The sequence below is a fragment of the Esox lucius genome, chromosome 11 (genome assembly GCF_011004845.1).
Source record: "Esox lucius isolate fEsoLuc1 chromosome 11, fEsoLuc1.pri, whole genome shotgun sequence".
NCBI classification, from domain to species: Eukaryota; Metazoa; Chordata; class Actinopteri; order Esociformes; family Esocidae; genus Esox; species Esox lucius.
This window is the reverse complement of record NC_047579.1, coordinates 15,815,899-15,838,587: the sequence shown is the minus strand read 5'-3', so window position 1 is coordinate 15,838,587 and position 22,689 is coordinate 15,815,899. Positions and strand designations below refer to the sequence as shown.

Here is a 22,689-nt window from a genome sequence, read left to right as displayed (position 1 = left end):
GAATAGTTACAATAGGATGAGAGCAGATGAATGAACCAATTGGAGGCAGGGGATCATTAGATACCGATGTTGTTATGAAGCCCATATTTAATATTTGGCCATGACATGGTTTATAACCCATACTCATACCATCAGTGCCATGGGATCTGTAGTGACCAGCCAATACCCCGTTTAACATCCCAACCAAAACAATGTTCAGGACACTTAAAACAACGTCTGGTTTCCCTAATATGGACCTACCCTGCTTAGCTTGAGAGGCAAACAAGCAGTGGGATACAGAGAACTTCTATAGACAGAACTTCAGTATGCCATGCTTATCATTCTCACTAGTATTCATGTAGTCACCACCTGCTCTTCTGGACATTATTGCCTGTCGCACTTTCAATGGTGCCTGGAGACCAGGATGATGAACAGTTAGTGGGCACCAGTTCTTCACACTTCTTATCCTGGTACATCTATATCTTAGTGGTGAACATAAAAAACGAAGTAATCTGTAAACTTGTCAGTATTCAAGCAATTGGCAAACCAAGAATCAAGGCAAATTAGTCAATTAAGGCTATATCAGTCTCTGAAGAAACTACTGAATTTAATAAATACATAGGGTTGCACTTGTTTACCTTGATTAACTAACAAGATACACATTACTGGTAGCATTTGTTATTACCAACGATTATGTATGAGACAAACTTAGCAAACACTAGCTACTCTACTGTTACTCAGCAAAACAAATTGCTAACTCAACAAACACAAGTAGTTTACATTAGGACTGTAGCTAGGTGCTGTATCTAACAATTTACCTTAACTCGTGTGCAGTGTTGTCATGTTAATTTGGTTTACGTCCCGTCCAGTCAATGCGGTTGGCAGTCTCTCTCAATAATTCTGAGAAGCTTTTCTGGGTGACATATTTATTTCTTTAATATAGACTTAAATGAAATTGCTTACAACTGAGTTGTAACTGATGACTTGTCCATATACGCATTTACAGATCTCTGTACACATTTATAGGTTTGTCCGCACATTTATAAATCTCAATACAATTGCAAATCTGAATAAAGATCTTGAAATATTTTTACACATGCAATTCTGATTACAAACACACAGAATCTGAATACACGTTTGCAGATTCATGTACACATTCACATAACTCTGTATGCATTTAGAGATTACTTTACACATTTACAAATCTGATTAAGCACACACGGATGGAGATACAGTTACACAACTCTCCACTCACATTTGTAAATAGTTTTGCTACAATAATGGCCCCGTAGTTGACCAGCTGGGGAAAGATACATGCAGCTGAAGCATAGGCAATACCAGCTTGTGATAGGGCAGGCACAACACAGCACCCTTGGCCATACTTCACAAGCTCTTTCACAAATGTGACACAACAACGTTTTCAACGCCTTGTGGTCTCCTTCGCTGCTCATCACCCCTTGACAATGCATTGAAACTCATTTCCTTGACATCATCTGGTTACTGTCTGGTTACTGAGATGTAGGTTAAGATGCAGTCTGGAATTTTGGAAACAACACTTTTTTTAAACTTCAGATTACATAATCTATAAGTAGAATCACTATCATAATCATTACCCATGAAATTCCTGCTGTGAAAGTGAGTGGTTTTGATGATATACTACACGATTTCCGAGGACCCCTTTTTGTTTTGACTGCGCCAATTTTACAACCACTGACCATAAAAGGGTCAGGGAAGAGCTAACAGTTAGGATTAGGGGATAAAGAAAATATATTTTCTCGTCCAAACAAGATTAGAAAACCAAACCTGTGTGTGTGCGTGCAGGGTGTGCTTGCATTCATGCCTGGTTGCGTCTTATGCTTACAATGGGATCTATCTGTAGACCTGAACCAAACCTTTCTCTATTCCTCATGTGGACCAGCGAAAAACCCTTGTTTTTTTGGGGCCTCAAAAGTATAAACATGGAAACACACCTGTCCTGCACTGATTAAAAAACATTATTATCATCACCAGTTTTCATGTTGCTTTTATCAGATTTAATCCACTCTCTCTCTCTTTTGTGTTTTCCTTCCCCATCCCTCACATCCTCCCCTCTCATCTTAAATCCTATATTCCTGATTCAGCGGGATTCCAGTTAGGAAAGGACAGGATACGGGTACCTATGTCAAGATGGCGCTTCCCTTGTCGCCACCTCAAGTGACGTTTGGACAAATCAATGGGTAGTCTGTTTAAAAATCGTACGGACTCTGGATTACTCTGTGCAGACACTTCTGTCATTTTGCATAGTTCTACTTTAAAGAAAGTGCAAGAACATAGTTTTACTTGGAAGGGAATATTGGAACTGAATGCCAGGGTATGGGCGAGAAAAATACAAAAACAGAAGAAGCCCAAATATCGGAATCACGTATATAAAGGCTCGCGCTGCGGTATTCTCTTCTATCTGGATCATCGTAAAATAATTGTCCTGTTGGATGTCAGAGAAGAAAACAGTGAAAGAAAAACATAGTATCCGTCAGTCAACTGATTAATCGCGGTGTTAACATAAAATGCAAAATCAGTCAGAAATGTTTGTCAGCATCTGTCGTAATACATAAAAACGCACGGTGTCTGCGAGGCTGTCAAGCAGGAAAAGCCTAAAAGCGCTGCGTTCGGTTTGAATAGTCCATCAACCCTCCGCTTAAATGTGCTTTCGTCAACATTTGATATTTTTTCCATTTTGGATTTTGGTGAACGCTGCCTGCAGCCACCTTGAGCCCAGGGAGGGAGGATGTTCGTGGCTCTCTCTGTGATGGTCATGTCTTCAGCGTTCTTTAATCCCAGTTTTGCCTTCAGTTCCCATTTTGACTCAGGTTAGTGTCTGTATCAAACTGACAACCACAGTTGTCTAACTGTGGCTGTCATCTAATTGTGTGTATATTGTTACTTATTTAATTGCTTCCTCATCATCATTCTTATGTCCAGATGAATCATTGTGTTGAATCTCTATAGCTAATATACATTTATTTGCTTGTCCAAGTGAAAGAGGACATGGAAATGTATCTGACAACAGCAAAAAAAGGGATACAGTATCTGGTATGCTGTTTCTTGCCTTTATAATCCTGGCCTGTGTGTTAACATTAGTGTTGTAGATTTCTCTTCATCTTCAAGCAGATCCCTGCAGCACCTCCTGTTTTACCTCTCAGGATAGTTTCCATGGAAACCCAAGGGGCGGATGGCATGTTGTTATTTTAGAGGAATTCTAAGGAAGTTGGGGTGAAGGGCAGTGTGTGTGTGTGTGTTTGCGCTATTACCACGCTATTTACAGACTGTGCTCTTTTCCCGATCCGCAGTGGAGAAGCAGCTCGAGGCCGACCTGACACGTACACCCCTGCAGGTGTTTGTGTGAGCATACGTGTGTGTGTGTGTTGAGTGTCAGCACAGCTTAACTCTACTTTCACTGGGGGCTTCCCTTTCGCCGTCTTGCTCGACGGCTTGTTGAAGGAAATTACAGTAGCCTGTCGGTTCTACAGCCGTTACATAGAGTTCAATCCAACTGGACAGGGCAGAGCAACCATGGACCCCGGTTGATCCAGCACGGTGTGGGCGGGAGTGCTCAGTTGCTGCTGTTTTCGGGGACAATTGGGGCGGTGGAGTGAGTGAGGGAGGGGTTGTGTTCGGACAGCCTGAGCACAGAGTTGAAATGGAGCAGAATAAATAAGTGGCTGATAAACAGGGTTGACGGTGTGTGTCCTGCGCTAGCCTGTATGTGTGCTCGAAATGCACGCGTGTGTGTGTTTATACACCGAGCATCCCTGCGCTTGGCGGTGTGTGCTCGGCATATAAATGACGTAGCTCCAAGCTCACTGTGGATCATGCGCTGCATACAGGATCTCTCCCGTCTTCACAGACCAGTCTCTAGCCGTTTCTTTCTTCCTGTATTTCTTTCTTCCCCTTTCTCTATTCTCGATTCCCCTTGTTTTTTCTCATCCTACCCCCATCTATCTACACCTGTATCCACCACCAAGTGACGTCTTCATCACTTAACTGCCGCGACTTGCATACATAGATTGATTGCCTGTAGGAACTAATAATTTAAGTTTTTGTATGGTAAAGGGTCCAATTGGAGGAATGAGACAATTTAAAGCTAGGAATGATGTGGAAATATAACCAGGACGCCTTAACACCCTTATTGTTATTATCATTGCCATGGGTTCTTCAGTGACCACAGAGAGTTTAATATCCCATACAAAATGCTCTGCTCAATCTCCCCCTCACTGCCCTGGGCCATTTGATTTTAAGACCAGAGGGTAGAGTGCCCTCTACTGGTCCTTCCACACCACTTCCAGCAGCATTTGTCTCCATCCAGGTAGTGACCAGCAGTGGGATGCAGGGTGCTATGTTGCTGGCTAGAAGCTAGCAGAGCACAACATATCTGAGAATAGCATTGCACTATTCATCATCTGATTTGGGTCAGATGCTGTCTGTGCTTCCTCCTGACGATGGAGTCAATGGAATACTGCTAAAACAGACCCGGCCTACTTGGTCTTACTAGGCAGGCTTATTCACGCTCTGGTCTAGTTAACCAAATGAAACAGAAGTCAAAGGGCTGGTGCTAACAGGTTAGCTTCCGTCACCAACAATCTGGCTGCCTCCACACGGTGTGTGAACCAGCAGTCCTCTGCTTCGCAACACACCATTTCCTTCCTTGACAATGTTTTAACCATTTGAGCTGTAAGAAAAGTACCAAATGTTTAAAGCTCATGGTACGTTCTTAACTCTATTACTCACAGGTTAAACTTGGTCCTGGACTGAAAAACAAGTTCCTCTGTTGCCTGTGCTTATTTAGTGTAATACATTACCTAATCTGTGTCCAGGAAGCAGCCCTGTAAGTATTAGAAAAGAAAACCAACACTGTTTAAACCCAGGTCTGCTGTTGTTTGACTGACCTCAGCCTGTTCTGGGACTTTAACTCCAGCCTGGAGTCAGACGTTATTATGTAAACCCACCACAGCTATGTGCAACCCCTCCACCGTCTCCATCACGCCAGGGAAATCATGGGTGAAGTACCTTGGTCTTGAGTCACAAACGGTACCCTATTCCCTGTTCCCTCCACAGTGCACTATTGACCATGGCGTAGTGGACTATGTAGGGAATAGGCTGCCATTTGGAATACATGTGGTTCTCTGAAGATTGCTCTGGGCTTTCCCTTTAAACAAATTGGCCAGTTGGCATCTTATTGCTGTGGACAGGGCAAGCTTTATATGCTGTGAGAGGGAGACGGACAAACACTTCCTGTGTGTCTCGTGTCTGTTGTTTTCAGAAAGTCGAGTGATGCCAGAGGTCAGTAGAGGTCAAAACACGGGTCAACCAGAGGGTGATGGGAATTTAGATCTTAAGGATCAGACTTGAGTCCTTCTATGCTCGGGTGGGATTTAGTAGAGTTCCACATTAAATAATATTCAGTACAGCAGACTGATGTGCTTCTCTGCTAAACAGTCTAGATTAGTGTCACTGAAGTCATTTCTATTGGCTCAGACCCCACTTAAAAGCAATCCAGTGATGTGGTCATTAGGGTACAGCTAATCAATTCAAAACATTAATAACTGGACATGCACAGATAGGACAGGACCTCCTTGATTTACCTAGTCGTGTCTAGTGAAGATATGTTTGGTTTGTTGAAAGAGGTTGTTGTCTAGTAGATTACAATGTAGTGTTACTCCACTGGCCTGGCTCCATACTGCAGCCTGGAGCCACCCTGCCTTGTCACAGTGATATACGGTCTACCACAACTCATGTTTGGGTTGTGGTTCCGTACTGCAGGATGGAGTCACTCTGCCTAATCACAGTGAAATACCTGATCTATAACATTTCCTGGTTGGGTCATGGCTCCGTATTTCAGCCTGGAGTCATGCTGCATAATTACAGTGATATGTCTGTCACACCTCCTGGTGTGATCAGGGCTCCGTACTGCAGGTTGGTACCACCCGGCTTTGTAATAGTGATATACATGGCTCGAAACACCCATCATTCCCTTTAGCAGTACGTTACCCTGACCAGTTGAGTAATGGGAAGGCGGGATGGGTCAGTGTTACCGAGGTGATGGATGTTCTAGAAGGAAGTATGGCCAATGGGCTAGCAGAAGGAGCCAATCAGAAAAAGGGGTTAGGAGGACGAGCCAATCAGAAAAAGGGTTTAATAAGAGAAGCCAACCAAGTGAGAGTCAATCAGTGTCAAGGCCCAGCCTGCCTGAAAGTGAGAGACAAAGAACGAGGACATGGCCAAGTCAGCAGGCCCTACAGTGATAGATCATGGCTATGTTCCAGTATCCAGAATCTGCCAATGCAGCACATTGTATCTCATACACACGTTCCAAACAGCATTCTATTCCCTTCATAGTGCATACAAACACAGAGCTCAGGCCTATAGCTGTGCTCTACAAAGGGAATAGGGTCCCATTGGGAATGAATCTGCAGTGGGATTGACTGTCCTTCAGGCCTTCCTGTTGGCCTGTGAGAAGAGGGTGATAGTGTGACAGCCATGAAGGACAGCACACACAAACACACACAACAACACTACTGTATGTCCCTTTGTCCATCAACATGACCATGTTTCTGCTCTGAGGAATATTTCTCCATTCTCTACGACTGTCTGTTCCACCTTCCTTTCAATCTCGTTGTCTCCTCCACCTCCTCCCTCTAAATCTCAGTTGAATTCAACAAATGCTGTGTTGGCTTGAAGGGGCAGTTGCTACTCTTGCCAAAATAATGTGTGGCAAGTAAGACAAAAATGTGTTTGAGGAACGACAGTAATACAACACTGTTTCCAAAAAAGTTGTAATGTAAATAAAATGCTAAATAAAAACAGAATGCAATGATATTCAAACAATTAAATGTATTTAATTGAAAGTAGTACAAAGACAACATAGACATTTTATTGTTTTTGGAAAGGTTTTGAATTTGATGCCAGCGACACGTTTCAAAAAAGGTGGGACAGGATCATGTTTACCACTGTGTTGCATCACCTATTCTTTAACCAATACTCTTAAGTGTTCGGGAACAAAGGAGACCAATTGCTGTAGTTTTGGAAGTGAAACGTTTCCATTCTTGCTTGCTATAGCACTGTTTTCCATTCAAATTAAAGACTTTAAGATAGGTTGATTACGTCAACCAAGTGTGTGAGTGGTAGGGCAACATTTGAAACAGGTGTGTGAGTGCTAGGGCGAAAACAAAAACATGCAACCCTTTGGGTCCCCAGGACCTGGATTGGGAAACAGTGTTCTATAGGATTTCAGCTGCTCAACAGTTTGGGGTCTCCTTTGTTGTATTTTTCGTGTCATAATACGCCAAATGTTTTCAATGGGTGACAGGTCTGGACTGCAGGCAGGATAGTTTCAGCACCGGGACTCTTTTACCATGGAGCCATGTGGTTGTAATACATGCAGAATGTGATTTGTCTTGCTGAAATAAGCAAGGTCTTCCCTGAAAAAGGCGTCGTCTGGATGGCAGCATGTGCTGCTCCAAAACCTGTATTTATTGTTTAGCCTTAATGTCAACTATGCCATGTGCACTAATGCACCCCCATACCATCATGGATGCTGGCTTTTGAACTGTGCGCTGATAACAAGCAAGATGGTCCCTCTCCTTTTTAGCCCGGGATGCGTGGCTTCAATGATTCCCAAATATTATTTCAAATTTTGATTAGTCAGACCGCAGGACAGTTTTCCACTTCGCCTTAGTTCATCTTAAATTAGATCGGGCCCAGAGAAGGCGGCAGCGTTGCTGGATCTTGTTTATACACCGATCAGCCAAAACATTAAGACCACTGACAGGTGAAGTGAATAACACTGATAATCTCATTATCATGGCACCTGTCAGTGGGTGGGATATATTAGGTAGCAAGTGAACATTCTGTCCTCAAATTTGATGTTTTAGAAGCAGAAAAATGGGCAAGCATAAGGATCTGAGCGACTTTGATAAGGGCCAAATTGTGATGGCTAGACGACTGGGTCAGAGCATCTCCAAAACTGCAGCCCTTGTGGGGTGTTCCAGGGCTGCAGTGGTCAGTACCTATCAAAAGTGGTCCAAGGAAGGAAAAGCAGGGAACCGGCAACATGGTCATGGGCGGCCAAGGCTCATTGATGCACGTGGGGAGTGAAGCCTGGCTCATGTGATCCGATCCAACAGATGAGCTACTGTAACTCAAATTGCTGAAAAAGTTAATGCTGGTACTGATAGAAAGGTGTCAGAACACACAGTGCATCACAGTTTGTTGCGTATGGGGCTGCTAGCCGCAGACCAATCAGGGTGCCCATACTGACCTCTGCCGAAAGCGCCTACAATGGGCACGTGAGCATCAGAACTGGACCACAAAGCAATGGAAGGAGGTGGCCTGGTCTGATGAATCACATTTCCTTTTACATCATGTGGATGGCTGGGTGCTTGTGCGTCGCTTACCTGGAGAACACATGGCACCAGGATGCATGCACTAAGGGAAGGAGGCAAGCCGGCGGAGGCAGTTGTGATGTTTGTGCAATGTTCTGCTGGGAAACCTTGGGTCCTGCCATTCACTTGGATGTTACTTTGACACGTACCACCTACATAAGCATTATAGCAGACCATGTGTACCCTTTCATGGCAACGGTATTCCCTGATGACAGGGTAATGCCCCCTGCCACAAAGCAAAAATGGTTAAGGGATGGTTTGAGGAACACAACAACGAGTTCAAGGTGTTAACTGGGACTTCAAATTCCACATATCTCAATCGAGCATCTGTGGGATGTGCTGGACAAATAGGTCCGATCCATGGAGGCCCCACATCGCAACTTATAGGACTTAAAGGATCTGCTGTTAACGTCTTGGTGCCAGATACCACAGCACACCTTCAGAGGTCTAGTGGAGTCCATGCCCTAACGGGTCAGGGCTGTTTTGGTAGCAAAAGGGGGTCCTACACAAGATTAGGTCATGATGTTATGGGTGATCGGTGTATATGGTTTATTCTTTGCATGGTATTAGTGTAATATGCACTATTACACTTATTTTTATCATTTTTAATATTTCTTTCATATTGTCCATATAACCCTTTACAAAAAAAATCTGCTAGTTTACATTATGTATTTTCTTTTTCTATTTTCTGCTTTCTATTTTACTTAATGCTACTGCGTAGATGTCGCGTGCCATGTCATAAGATTTTCACTGCTCAGAACGACACAATGTTATTTTGTGCATTTGACAAAAAAAGGCTTTGAGTTTTAACTTGTATTTGTGGATGCAGTGATGTACTGAGTTCACAGACAGTGGTTTTCAGAAGTGTTCCTGAGCCCATGCAGTGATGTCCACTACAGAATCATGTCTGTTTTTAATGCAGAGCCGCCTGAGGGCTCGAAGATTACGTCCATCCAATATTGGTTTTCGGCCTTGTCCCTTATGACAGAGATTTTTCTAGATTCTCTTAATCGTTTAATTATATAATGTTCCGTAGATGATGAAATCCCCAAACCCTTTGCACTTTTACATTGGGAAATGTTATTCTTAAATTGTTGCACTATTTGCCTGCACAGTCTTTCACAGAGTGGTGAACCCCTCCCCATCTCTACTTCTGAAAGACTCATCCTCTCTAGGATGCCCTTTTTATACCCAATCATGTTACTGACCTGATGCCAATTAACCTAAATAGTTGTGAGATGTTACACCAGTTTTTTTAGCATTACACAACTTTTCCAGTCTTTTGTTGCCCCTGTCCCAACTTTTTTTTTAAACGTGTTCTGCAGAGGCATTAACATACGTTCATCTACGGAGAAGTAAAAATTAGCCTTCAGTCTCCCTCAGCTCCATGTTCAGTAGAAGCTGTCCATGGTCCTGAAACATGCCACCAGGTACGGTTCCACCTCCACTCTCCATGGTCCTGAAGCCTGGCGGTTAAGTGAGTGTTGGAGCATTAGTGATTGTATGAGTGTGTGTGGAATGCAGGTAAATATTCCATGGAGCACAAAGATAGTTAAACCTGCAGTTGCCTACTAGGAAAAATTTGATTTAGTTTGTTTTAGGGGAAATGTTTGAATGGGCATAGTTAGAATTGGGGTTGTTTTTGGTTTAGACATTGTGAGTTAGGGTTAGGCCTTAGGGCTAAGTTGAGGTTAGGTTTAACGGTTGGGTTAATGAGGTAAACATTAGAATGCGTTCAAGGTTGGGGTTGAGAATAAGGTTCAATGTTTGAGTTGTGGATGAGGTTCAAGGTTGGGGTTAGAGCAAATGTTATGATTAAAATAGGTTTAAAATCAGGGGACAGGGAACATGGATTTCTGGGTTTTAAATGACCACATGAATAGAATAAACAGATTTTTCTATACATGTTTTACTTTACAGGTTTTATTATAGATGTGGGGAGCAGCAAGTTAAAGCGTAAGTTTAGGGTAGTAGGGTCAGGTTAAGTGTAAAGGGAACATAGGGAATAATCTTTCTGTTGTGTTTATACATGCACACGTGTGTGTGTGTGTTATGTTTATGCACGTGTGTTTCTGTGTGTTTCTGTGGTAGTATTAAGAGGTCAAGATAACAGCTTGGTCTTATTGAGAACACAATTAGCATTGATCTGTAACAGCCAGTCAATGATACAGACTCACTCTACCACCAGGCCATTAAAATAGATGCCCCCCCAAGGTCATCCATAATCACCCTGGCAGCAGTCAGTCCTGAAATGGGTCCCTGGACAAAAGTAGTGATTTATAAAGCGAATAGGGGTATGTGATTCGGGACTCATGCCAACTCCAAATGGGTCCTTGGATGAAGGCAGTGCACTAAATAGGGAGTCATATGCGATTCGGGACAGACTCCAAGTCTCTGTTGTCATAGCTACTCCAGTTTGACCTATTTAATCTTGGCTTAGAGATATCAGCATGCAATGTGTCATGGTCCACACACATTTTGTGACACGCACACCCTTGTGCACCCTCTTATTCGTTGTCTGTGACACAGGAAGGAACAGTGACAAAAACTCTGCCTTGGCATCTTCCTCCGGTTGGTTGAGACCATACAGTCTCCAGTGAATTCAGGTTTACACGTTTGCTGCTGTTGGTTGAGACTATACAGTCTCCAGTTAACTCAGGTTTACAGGTTTCCTCCAGTTGGTTAAAACCATACAGTCTCCAGTTAACTCAGGTTTACACGTTTCCTCCAGTTGGTTGAGACTGTACAGTCTCTAGTTAACTCACGTTTACACGTTTCCTCCAGTTGGTTGAGATTGTACAGTCTCCAGTGAATTCAGGTTTACACTTTTCCTTCTGTTGGTTGAGACTGTACAGTCTCCAGTTAACTCAGGTTTACACGTTTTCTCCGGTTGGTTGAAACCGTACAGTCTCCAGTTAACTCAGGTTTACACGTTTCCTCCAGTTGGTTGAGACTGTACAGTCTCCAGTGAATTCAGGTTTACACTTTTCCTTCTGTTGGTTGAGACCGTACAGTCTCCAGTTAACTCAGGTTTACACGTTTTCTCCGGTTGGTTGAGACCGTACAGTCTCCAGTTAACTCAGGTTTACATTTTTCCTCCAGTTGGTTGAGACTGTACAGTCTCCAGTTAACTCTGGTTTACGCGTTTCCTCCAGTTGGTTAAAACCGTACAGTCTCCAGTTAACTCAGGTTTACACGTTTCCTGCAGTTGGTTGAGACCGTACATTCTCCAGTGAACTCTGGTTTACATGTTGACTGTGAGTACTGGTGTCATGGGTGGCGGAGTGGAGACATCTTCAGCCAGAAAGATCTTTTGTTTTTTTGAACGTTTGGGTGACAGAAGAATGTCTTATATTGAATTCCAAATGGAGGGATATCCCTCTGCTCCTCAGTTCTCTTCTCTCTGTACTTCTGCTTTTTCCTGTCTTCTTCTATCCTTACTTCTGCTATCCCAAAGGGAAGCCTATTCACTACTTAGGCTATGGTCCCTGGTCAAAAGTATTGCACTAAATGGGGAGCAGGGTGTTTGGGAAGTCTCTCTAAGTCACCATTTAGTGGTGAAGAGTAGCATTCTGTCTGTGTCACTCTCCACTGATGCCGAAATACGTATGCTTTACTGATAGAAGACAGTCATTAGAAGAAGTTCTATCTAAAGCCATGGAAGAAGGCCCAAATCACAAAATTACATTGTTAGCAGTCTTAACCATACCAACAAATGACAAAATGACCCTGTAAGAAGTATTTGAAATAATGTACAATGTGCCTTGCAACATATCAATCAATCAATATGAAATAAAGTAATGTACAAATACATGCTAATGTCGGTGGACCTGGATGGGATTTGAGACACAAAAGCTAAATCAGTAGCATTGAGACAGTGTCTGGAGATTAAAAGAAAGTAACTAGGGATTCCTGTCATGCCTATTGAAAGCACCTCCCCCTCCACACAATGTGGCTGCCCAAAAGAAGTGTGCTACATAGGGAATATGGTGCAGTTTAGTACACAACATGGCCAATATCTCCGCCCTATCAGAGGTCAGATGATGAGGTGTCTAAGTAGCGATGGACCAGTCACAAGCCAGGTGACTGCTACCGTTGTTTAACCTGTTATCAGAATCACCGATCAGCCATAACATTATGACCACCTGCCTAATTGTATAGGATCCCTTTTGCTGCCAAAACATCCCAGACCCGTCATGGCATGGATTCCACTAGACCTCTGAAGGTGTGCTGTGATATTTGGCACCAAGACGTTAGCAGCAGATCCTTTAAGTCCTATACGTTGTGAGGTGGGGTCTCCATGGATCGGACTTGTTTGTCCAGCACATGGTTTGCAACAATGCTTAGGTAGGTGATACGTGTCAAAGTAACATCCACATGAATGGCAGGACCCAAGGGTTCCTAGCAGAACATCACCCAAAGCATCACACTGCCTCCGGCGGCTTGCCTTCTTCCCATAGTGCATCCTGGTGCATGTGTTCCCCAGGTATGTGACGCACACGCAACCAGCCATCCATGAGAGCTACAGCAGCTCATCTGTTGGATCGGACCCCACGGGCCAACCTTCCCTCCCCACGTGCATCAATGACCCTTGGCCGCCCATGACCCTGTTGCTGGTTCACTTCTTATCCTTTCTTGGACCACGTTTGATAGGTACTGACCACTGCAGACCAGGAACAACCCACAAGGGCTGCAGTTTTGGAGATGCCAGTCGTCTAGCCAGCAATATGTAGCACTTGTCAAAGTCGCTCAGGTCCTTATGCTTGCCTATTTTTCCTGCTTCTAACATATCCGGTTTGAGGACAAAATGTTCACTTGCTACCTAATATATCCCACCCACTGACAGGTGCCATGATAATGAGATTATCAGTGTTATTCACTTCACTTGTTAGTGGTCATAAAGTTATGGCTGATCAGTGTATATATTTATATAGATTATCAGTGTTATTCACTTCACCTGTCAGTGGTCATAATGTTATGGCTGATCGGTGTATATATTTATATAGATTATCAGTGTTATTCACTTCACCTGTCAGTGGTCATAATGTTATGGCTGATCGGTGTATATATTTATATAGATTATCAGTGTTATTCACTTCACCTGTCAGTGGTCATAATGTTATGGCTGATCGGTGTATATATTTATATAGATTATCAGTGTTATTCACTTCACCTGTCAGTGGTCATAATGTTATGGCTGATCGGTGTATATATTTATATAGATTATCAGTGTTATTCACTTCACCTGTCAGTGGTCATAATGTTATGGCTGATCGGTGTATATATTTATATAGATTATCAGTGTTATTCACTTCACCTGTCAGTGGTCATAATGTTATGGCTGATCGGTGTATATATTTATATAGATTATCAGTGTTATTCACTTCACCTGTCAGTGGTCATAATGTTATGGCTAATCGGTGTATATATTTATATAGATTATCAGTGTTATTCACTTCACCTGTCAGTGGTCATAATGTTATGGCTGATCGGTGTATATATTTATATAGATTATCAGTGTTATTCACTTCACCTGTCAGTGGTCATATTGTTATGGCTGATTGGTGTATATATTTATATAGATTATCAGTGTTATTCACTTCACCTGTCAGTGGTCATAATGTTATGGCTGATTGGTGTATATATTTATATAGATTATCAGTGTTATTCACTTCACCTGTCAGTGGTCATAATGTTATGGCTGATTGGTGTATATATTTATATAGATTATCAGTGTTATTCACTTCACCTGTCAGTGGTCATATTGTTATGGCTGATTGGTGTATATATTTATATAGATTATCAGTGTTATTCACTTCACCTGTCAGTGGTCATAATGTTATGGCTGATTGGTGTATATATTTATATAGATTATCAGTGTTATTCACTTCACCTGTCAGTGGTCATAATGTTATGGCTGATTGGTGTATATATTTATATAGATTATCAGTGTTATTCACTTCACCTGTCAGTGGTCTTAATGTTATGGCTGATCTGTGTATATATTTATATAGATTATCAGTGTTATTCACTTCACCTGTCAGTGGTCATAATGTTATGGCTGATCGGTGTATATATTTATATAGATTATCAGTGTTATTCACTTCACCTGTCAGTGGTCATAATGTTATGGCTGATCTGTGTATATATTTATATAGATTATCAGTGTTATTCACTTCACCTGTCAGTGGTCTTAATGTTATGGCTGATTGGTGTATATATTTATATAGATTATCAGTGTTATTCACTTCACCTGTCAGTGGTCTTAATGTTATGGCTGATTGGTGTATATATTTATATAGATTATCAGTGTTATTCACTTCACCTGTCAGTGGTCATAATGTTATGGCTGATTGGTGTATATATTTATATAGATTATCAGTGTTATTCACTTCACCTGTCAGTGGTCATAATGTTATGGCTGATTGGTGTATATATTTATATAGATTATCAGTGTTATTCACTTCACCTGTCAGTGGTCATAATGTTATGGCTGATTGGTGTATATATTTATATAGATTATCAGTGTTATTCACTTCACCTGTCAGTGGTCATAATGTTATGGCTGATTGGTGTATATATTTATATAGATTATCAGTGTTATTCACTTCACCTGTCAGTGGTCTTAATGTTATGGCTGATCGGTGTATATATTTATATAGATTATCAGTGTTATTCACTTCACCTGTCAGTGGTCATAATGTTATGGCTGATTGGTGTATATATTTATATAGATTATCAGTGTTATTCACTTCACCTGTCAGTGGTCTTAATGTTATGGCTGATTGGTGTATATATTTATATAGATTATCAGTGTTATTCACTTCACCTGTCAGTGGTCATAATGTTATGGCTGATCAGTGTATATATTTATATAGATTATCAGTGTTATTCACTTCACCTGTCAGTGGTCGTAATGTTATGGCTGATCTATGTATACACTGGGTGGTAAGCCTATATTTTAATGGGATGAATATGTCATACAAATGGATTTACGGTTTACAGTAGCAGTGTAATAAACAACCCCCTTTCCCAAAAAATTGGGACACTGTGTAAAGTGGAAATAAAACAGAATGCATAATAATAATTGAAAACCTATATTCAATAGAAAATAGTATAAAGACCACATATCAAATGTTGAACCTGAGGAATGTTATTGTTTCTTGAAAATATATGCCTGTTTTGAATTAGATGCCAGCAACACGTTTCAAAAAAGCTTGGAGAGGCGCAACCAAAACCTGGAAAAGTTATGTAAACATGCCCCTATCCCAAATATTTTGCAACGTGTTGCTGGCATCAAATTCAAAATGGGCATGAATTTTTCCAGAAACCATAACATTTCTCAGTTTTAACATTTGATATGTTGTCTTTGTAATAATTTCAGTTATACAGTGAGGGAAAAAATTATTTGACCTCCTGCTGATTTTGTGCACTGACAAATAAATGATCAGTCTATAATTTGTATTTATTTTTTATTTGAAAAGTGAGAGAAAAATAATTATAAATTGATTTGCATTTTAATGAGTCAAATAAGTATTTGGTCGATGGACCAAAATCGAGCTATTTGGCATCAACTCAACCGTGTTTGGAGGAGGAAGAATGCTGCCTATGACCTCAAGAACACCATCCCCAGCCTCAAACATGGAGGTGGAAACATTATGCTTTTGGGATGTTTTTCTGCTAAGGGGACAGGACAACTTCAAAGGGACAATGGACAAATCTTGGGTGAGAACCTCCTTCCCTCAGCCAGGGCATTGACAATGGGTCGTGGATGGGTATTCCAGCATGACAATGACCCAAAACACACGGCCAAGGCAACGAAGGACTGGCTCAAGAAGAACCACATTAAGGTCCCGGAGTGGGCTAGCCAGTCTCCATACCTTAATCCCATAGAAAATCTGTGGAGGGACCTGAAGGTTTGAGTTGCCAAACATCAGCCTTGAAAGCTTAATGACTTGGTGAAGATCTCCAAAGAGGAGTGGGACAAAATCCCTGCTGAAATGTGTGCAAACCTGGTGGCCAACTATAAGAAACGTTTATGTTACGCCAACTGATGTTCGCCATTGGTCAGTTAATATGGGGGTTCCTGATTATTAAGTTATGCCCACAGATGTTTGCCATTGGTCAGTTTGGGGACATCCTGGTTTGACACACGGTTCAAAGCTACGTGTCATGTATAGATATGATGGGTATGTTGAGTGTACAAATGGAGGAAGAATAGTAAACTAACGTTCAGACTTTCTCAAAGTCCATGTGATTTCATTCGATATCTTTTGTCAAGATATTACACTAGGTTCAAGCGGTTCAAGCATAGGTTGTATACATTTTTTTTTTGCTTCAGCTACATGTTGAAAAAGCACTCTAGTCTCATAATCTAGTGATTATGCTTGTACCAAGTATGTAAAATAACCTTTTTCCCCAAGAAAATTTGGAGAGATTGAAATACCATTTAATTGAATTTTAAGTACAACTGAAATATATTAATTTAAAAACAGAAGTGACTCAAAAAATTGTTTTACATGTTTTGGTTACGGTCAAGAATGAGACACTGGTGGTTTAGAAAGCTGCTGAGTGCAGTTAATACATACACGTGCACAGTCATACTCACTACGTCTGCCATGGTCAGTTTGTATGAGTAGCCATTGCTTTGTTACATGTGTTAGAGGGCCATCATTAGGTTGAGAATAGTGCAGTTACACTATAGTTGATCTGAGCTCTCCATGTTACAAAGTGAAACAGGAAACCCTTTCGTACACGTTTATACAGGATTACCATTTATGCATTTTCCATAGATACAACATATGACACAAATGTGAACATGCTGTGTAAGGTACATTGTGTGGTGGACCTGTGAGCAACAACTTCAGAATCAGCTAAACTGTTCTGAATGTCCTTTGCCGAGACCTGTGGGTTCTGCTGTGTAGATCTGAGCAGTTTTCATGCATATCATTGTGATATTTTCTCTTTTGACTTGCACTGTTCAATTTAACTGCAATGTTCCAGAAAGTTGAAATTGGTAGCTAGAAGTGTTGATTTTCCTATAGCCTGTTGCAGAAAGGTGGCAAGTTTAACTTTGCACCATGTAGAGGTAAGGTCAACATCTGTTTACAGAAATATAAATGTATCTGTGGGTGCCTGGAACAAGTACATTTTATAATTCTTCAGTAATGATGTGGTTATGGACTGAAAACAATGTTTGGAGGAATATAAAAGTGTTACATGTCCTGGGATTGATTATCTGAGGTCTAATTTATCCCTTATCCTAAAAGTTGATTCAATAGCATAAATTACAAACAGAACAGGTCCAAAAGAGCACAACATACAATACTGAAAGTCAGTTAATGTAGTCCAAAAGCATGAAGTTAATGGCATAACTTACAGTTAACTTACAGTTAGAAATACAGTTAAATGCTTTGTAAGTTAAACATTGTCTCACTAAATCAAATATAAAAACATTGAATTCCAACACTGACAAAATGTAATTGTTTCTTTATGTACTGTGTAGTCAGCTTTGCCCAGATTCTGTATTTGGTTTCATCCTATCATGTTGTATGGTCAGGTGAACCTGTGTACTTTGTCTCATCAAACTATAGTGTGTTTTCTGGATCTAGATGATGGTTTAAAGACCGCTAATAGGAATCCTCATCAACAAAAACAATTTACAGAGAAGCTCAACATTAACACCATGTCCTCTTTTGTCAATTTCGTCCATGAATGTTTCAGTGTCTTCAAAATTATTAAGCAAATGTATTTCCTCATCGTTCAGGGGTGAGGACCGTACACGGCTTCATCCGATTTATCAGTCTGCGATGACATCTACGCTCTTTTCGAAGAGGTGCGACCGTTTCGTGAATCACACTTGAGATGATTCTAAGTCTTTCCCAACGTTGGAATCTGAAATCTTTTCTCAGAAAGTTTCATGAAGGCCTCTGCTTGTAACTGTTAGGAAAGTTTGCATCTCACTCGTCCTAATATATCGTGGCAACGTCATTTACATCTCCGTCGTCTACCTTAAAAGCTACAGTTTGAAACAGCGTTTTAGCTTGTTTGGACCCAAGCGTAGTTCAAACTCTTAAAAATTTTATTCATTATTACAAGCTAATGGAAAACTACGAAAACAAATGTATGTTTGTAAGCTCGTCAACATGAGTAATTCCTACGCAGTTTCTACAAATCCTGCGTCGTATCGTCACAGGTGGATTTGGCCTTGTATAGCACCCCGCAGTGCATTAACCAGTGACAGTGGACGTTGCCACAGTAGTAGGTTTCTGTTATTCATTTATTTCATCTGTGCAACAAGGATAACAGTCGCATTGACGTTCCGCCGGAGTATAAATTAAATGTCTGAACTGTCTACAGAAAAAGTCTAATTGTCTACAGAAATCTCGAAAGCCGTAGTATAAATCAGCCTTTAGCAGACGCTCTCATCCAGATCGAGTCACAGTGAGTGCATTCACTGACGCAGCCAGAGGGAACAGCCACATGTTCTTCTTTCTCGGGGGGGTTTGATTGCAGTGGCGTTTAAGTCGGCAAGCTGCCCGTGCTGCAGTGTCCACACAAGCTCCCACGATGAATTTATTTTTGTGTGTTTGTGAGTGTATGACTGTTTTGTGTGGGTGTGTATGTGCAAGTGGGTGTCATGCACAGGAAGTGAACAATACAGGGTAGAAAGTCTGCTGTATCCATTTTAGCCAGACGCCTGGAGAGAAAGAGGAATAGAAACAGATGGAACCATACTTCTCTACCTCTATCAGAGCATGTCACACCATCGCTGGTGTGAATCTGTAAGAGCCTGGATCCCACTCCATGTTTGTGTGTGTGTGTGTGTGTGTGTGAGTAGCCCACTCATCATGTAACTGAGCGTTCCCTTCACCAGACGTGTGAGACGGCCCACTGCTCCCTGTAACCACGGAAACTCACTCTGCTGAAGCAGTGGCGATGCGGTGCTGTTTGTCTCCGTCAGTCTGCTTCAGCCACTGTGTGTGTGTGTGTGTGTGTGTGTGTCACTGTTTACAGAACTGCTGAGTTCTTCAAAAGAGTTCCGCAATGTTGACCTCAGTAATCCCCCAAACTTTTTCATCTCACTATCTCTTTCTCTGTTGTTCTCTTACTCTCTGGCCTGCGTTTTCCAGGGTGCATGACTGGTTATGTAACAAACCGTTCACTGAGAATAGCCACAGTCTTTACTCAACAGCTGTAATAAGGCTTAACTGTTCATTCTAGTAGTATGGGAAGACTATAATTGATTTGTTGAGGCATGGACACTTTTTTTGCAGGGTTTTCAGTGTCCACCTCCAGCATAGTCACACCTCTACATAACAAATCACACGTCACGAGAAGACACTATCTCTCTCTCTGTTCCTCCTTTGCCATCTCTCTCTTCTACTCTACCAAGCTTCATTAATTACGTAGGGAGGTGGAACTGTTTATCTCCTGTCAGTCTTCGTACACTAGCCTTTTGTGTCGTTTGTGTTTCCGTTTCAGTGTCCTCCTTGCCTCTCCTTCCTCTCCTCTCCTCCCAGGATGAAATCCGTCTTCACTCCCACGTCCCTGGAGACAGCTCTTTAATCGGAGAGATATGAGCTTCAGCCAAAAGTGCTTTATTTTCATTTTGTGGTTACACAAACGAGGCAATGGGTTCTCCTTAAATATTTATAGATGGCCTGGGTCGTTGCTCTCTGCCTGAGAGAGAGTTGGAGAGGGAAGGGAAAGGGAGAGAGAGATTGGAGAGGGAAAGACAAGAGGGAGGGGGATTTAGAAAACCAGGGACAGAAGGAGGTAGGGAGAGAAGGATTTTAAAATGGCAGCTTTAAAGGACGCTGTCTTCGGTTATATTACAGAGTGTCATGGGGATTTATACTGGCACTTAAAATCTCCTCTCCCCCTACGAGCAGAGTCATGCAGCCAAACATTTCTTCAGAGGCTGCCAGTGGACACGTTAATATCTCTCTGATAAAGGTATCAGACCGAAATGTCGTGTGTTCTTAACAATAAATAGCTGTGGATAGGGAGAGGATATTTAGTCACATGTACACTCACCTAAAGGATTATTAGGAGCCCCTGTTCAATTTCTCATTAATGCAATTATCTAATCAACCAATCACATGGCAGTTGCTTCAATGCATTTAGGGGTGTGGTCCTGGTCAAGACAATCTCCTGAACTCCAAACTGAATGTGAGAATGGGAAAGAAAGGTGATTCAAGCAATTTTGAGCGTGGCATGGTTGTTGGTGCCAGACGGGCCGGACTGAGTATTTCACAATCTGCTCAGTTACTGGGATTTTCACGCACAACCATTTCTAGGGTTTACAAAGAATGGTGTGAAAAGTGAAAAACATCCAGTATGCGGCAGTCCTGTGGGAGAAAATGCCCACTGATTCAAGCTGATAGAAGAGCAACTTTGACGGAAATAACCACTCGTTACAACCGAGGTATGCAGCAAAGCATTTGTGAAGCCACAACACGCACAACCTTGAGGCGGATGGGCTACAACAGCAGAAGACCCCACCGGTACCACTCATCTCAACTACAAATAGAAAAAGAGGCTACAATTTGCACGAGCTCACCAAAATTGGACAGTTGAAGACCGTAAGAATGTTGCCCGGTCTGATGAGTCTCGACTTCTGTTGAGACATTCAGATGGTAGAGTCAGAATTTGGCGTAAACAGAATGAGAACATGGATCCATCACACCTTGTTACCACTGTGCAGGCTGGTGGTGTAATGGTGTGGGGGATGTTTTCTTGGCACACTTTAGGCCCCTTAGTGCCAATTGGGCATCGTTTAAATGCCACGGCCTACCTGAGCATTTTTTCTGACCATGTCCATCCCTTTATGACCACCATGTACCGATCCTCTGATGGCTACTTCCAGCAGGATAATGCACCATGTCACAAAGCTGGAATCATTTCAAATTGGTTTCTTGAACAAGACAATGAGTTCACTGTACTGAAATGGCACCCACAGTCACCAGATCTCAACCCAATAAAGCATCTTTTGGATGTGGTGGAACGGGAGCTTCGTGCCCTGGATGTGCATCCCACAAATCTCCATCAACTGCAAGATGCTATCCTATCAATATGGGCCAACATTTCTAAAGAATGCTTTCAGCACCTTGTTGAATGAATGCCACGTAGAATGAAGACAGTTCTGAAGGCGAAAGGGGGTCAAACACAGTATTACTATGGTGTTCCTAATAATCCTTTAGGTGAGTGTATGTTTGTAAGTGTGTGAGTGGTTTGACTGTGTTTCTGCTTGCCTCAGTGTTAGCTGTTAAACTGGCCCTCTGACAATAGTGAGCTGTCCATCATATTTACAACACTGTATCCTCCTTTGTGTGTGTGTGTGTGTCTTAACATGCACAACTGTACAGTGTATGTGTGTGTCCTCTGCTGGTAAGGTCATTTCTGCTGTCAGTCAAATGGGCCAGTATTACCCTGTACCACCCACCACCAACACTCACTGCCATGCACACACACACACACACACACACACACACACACACACACACACACACCAGCTCCAGGGTAGTAGGTCTGACTGTTGCTGCTTGATGTACTATATCTTCATTTTTCTTATTTGACTGCAGAAATCTAAAGCATATCACACTTTTATTAGTGCCATTTTCAAAGTTGTATATTGTTATTTTTATGTATTGTTATTTTTTTCTCATATAGCGCAGTAGTTTTAACCAGGGCCCGTAGCGAGTAGAGTTCTATGTAGTCCAAACCCTGTTTCTGTTTTGCCGGATTTTCAAACCCAGAGATCCAACAGGCTAATACTTCTGGAAACGCTGCGCCCATGCAGAATTGACAGACCAGACTGTGGTATACATACATTCCTTTGTCATGTTTTTTTTTTTAAACTGAAAGCTCTACTTAGATTGGAGACAATGTTTATTTTTCTTTTAAATGTTTTACACTTTAGTCATTTATTGTCTCATCCAAATAGACGTTTAGTTCATCTAAACACAGCCAGCTGGGAAAACCACGCAACCCAGTAATCATTTGTAATATACTTTACTACATTTTATGTAATTCAATACTTGTTACAACCAAATGACACTTTCAGTTCTGTCAAATCATCAGTTGCCAAGACGTTGCTGTGATCTGGGATTCTATTGGAGGAGTTCTTAGACTTTATTTGAATTCTCTTTGCTTGAATCAGAAATGATTCATTTCTGTTGCTACTCAACATTGTCATTGTTGATGTTGTAGATTGGATCCAATGTGGCATCCATGGTAAGACCATGGCCCTTTTAACACAAGGGTTGTGGGTTTGATCCCCACTGTGGGC

General features: G+C 41.7%; 1 protein-coding gene across 2 annotated transcripts in view; it reads left to right on the top strand.

The window, feature by feature from the left end:
• Window positions 1–2,119: 2,119 nt before the first annotated feature.
• Window positions 2,120–22,689, top strand: part of aatka (apoptosis-associated tyrosine kinase a) — a 62,780-nt gene continuing 42,210 nt past the window's right edge. For both annotated transcript variants that reach the window (XM_013135748.4, XM_029123355.2), the window contains exon 1: window positions 2,120–2,825. In XM_013135748.4, the coding sequence (XP_012991202.4) occupies window positions 2,744–2,825 (82 nt within the window). In that variant the 5' untranslated portion in view covers window positions 2,120–2,743. The remainder of the gene's footprint in view (window positions 2,826–22,689) is intronic.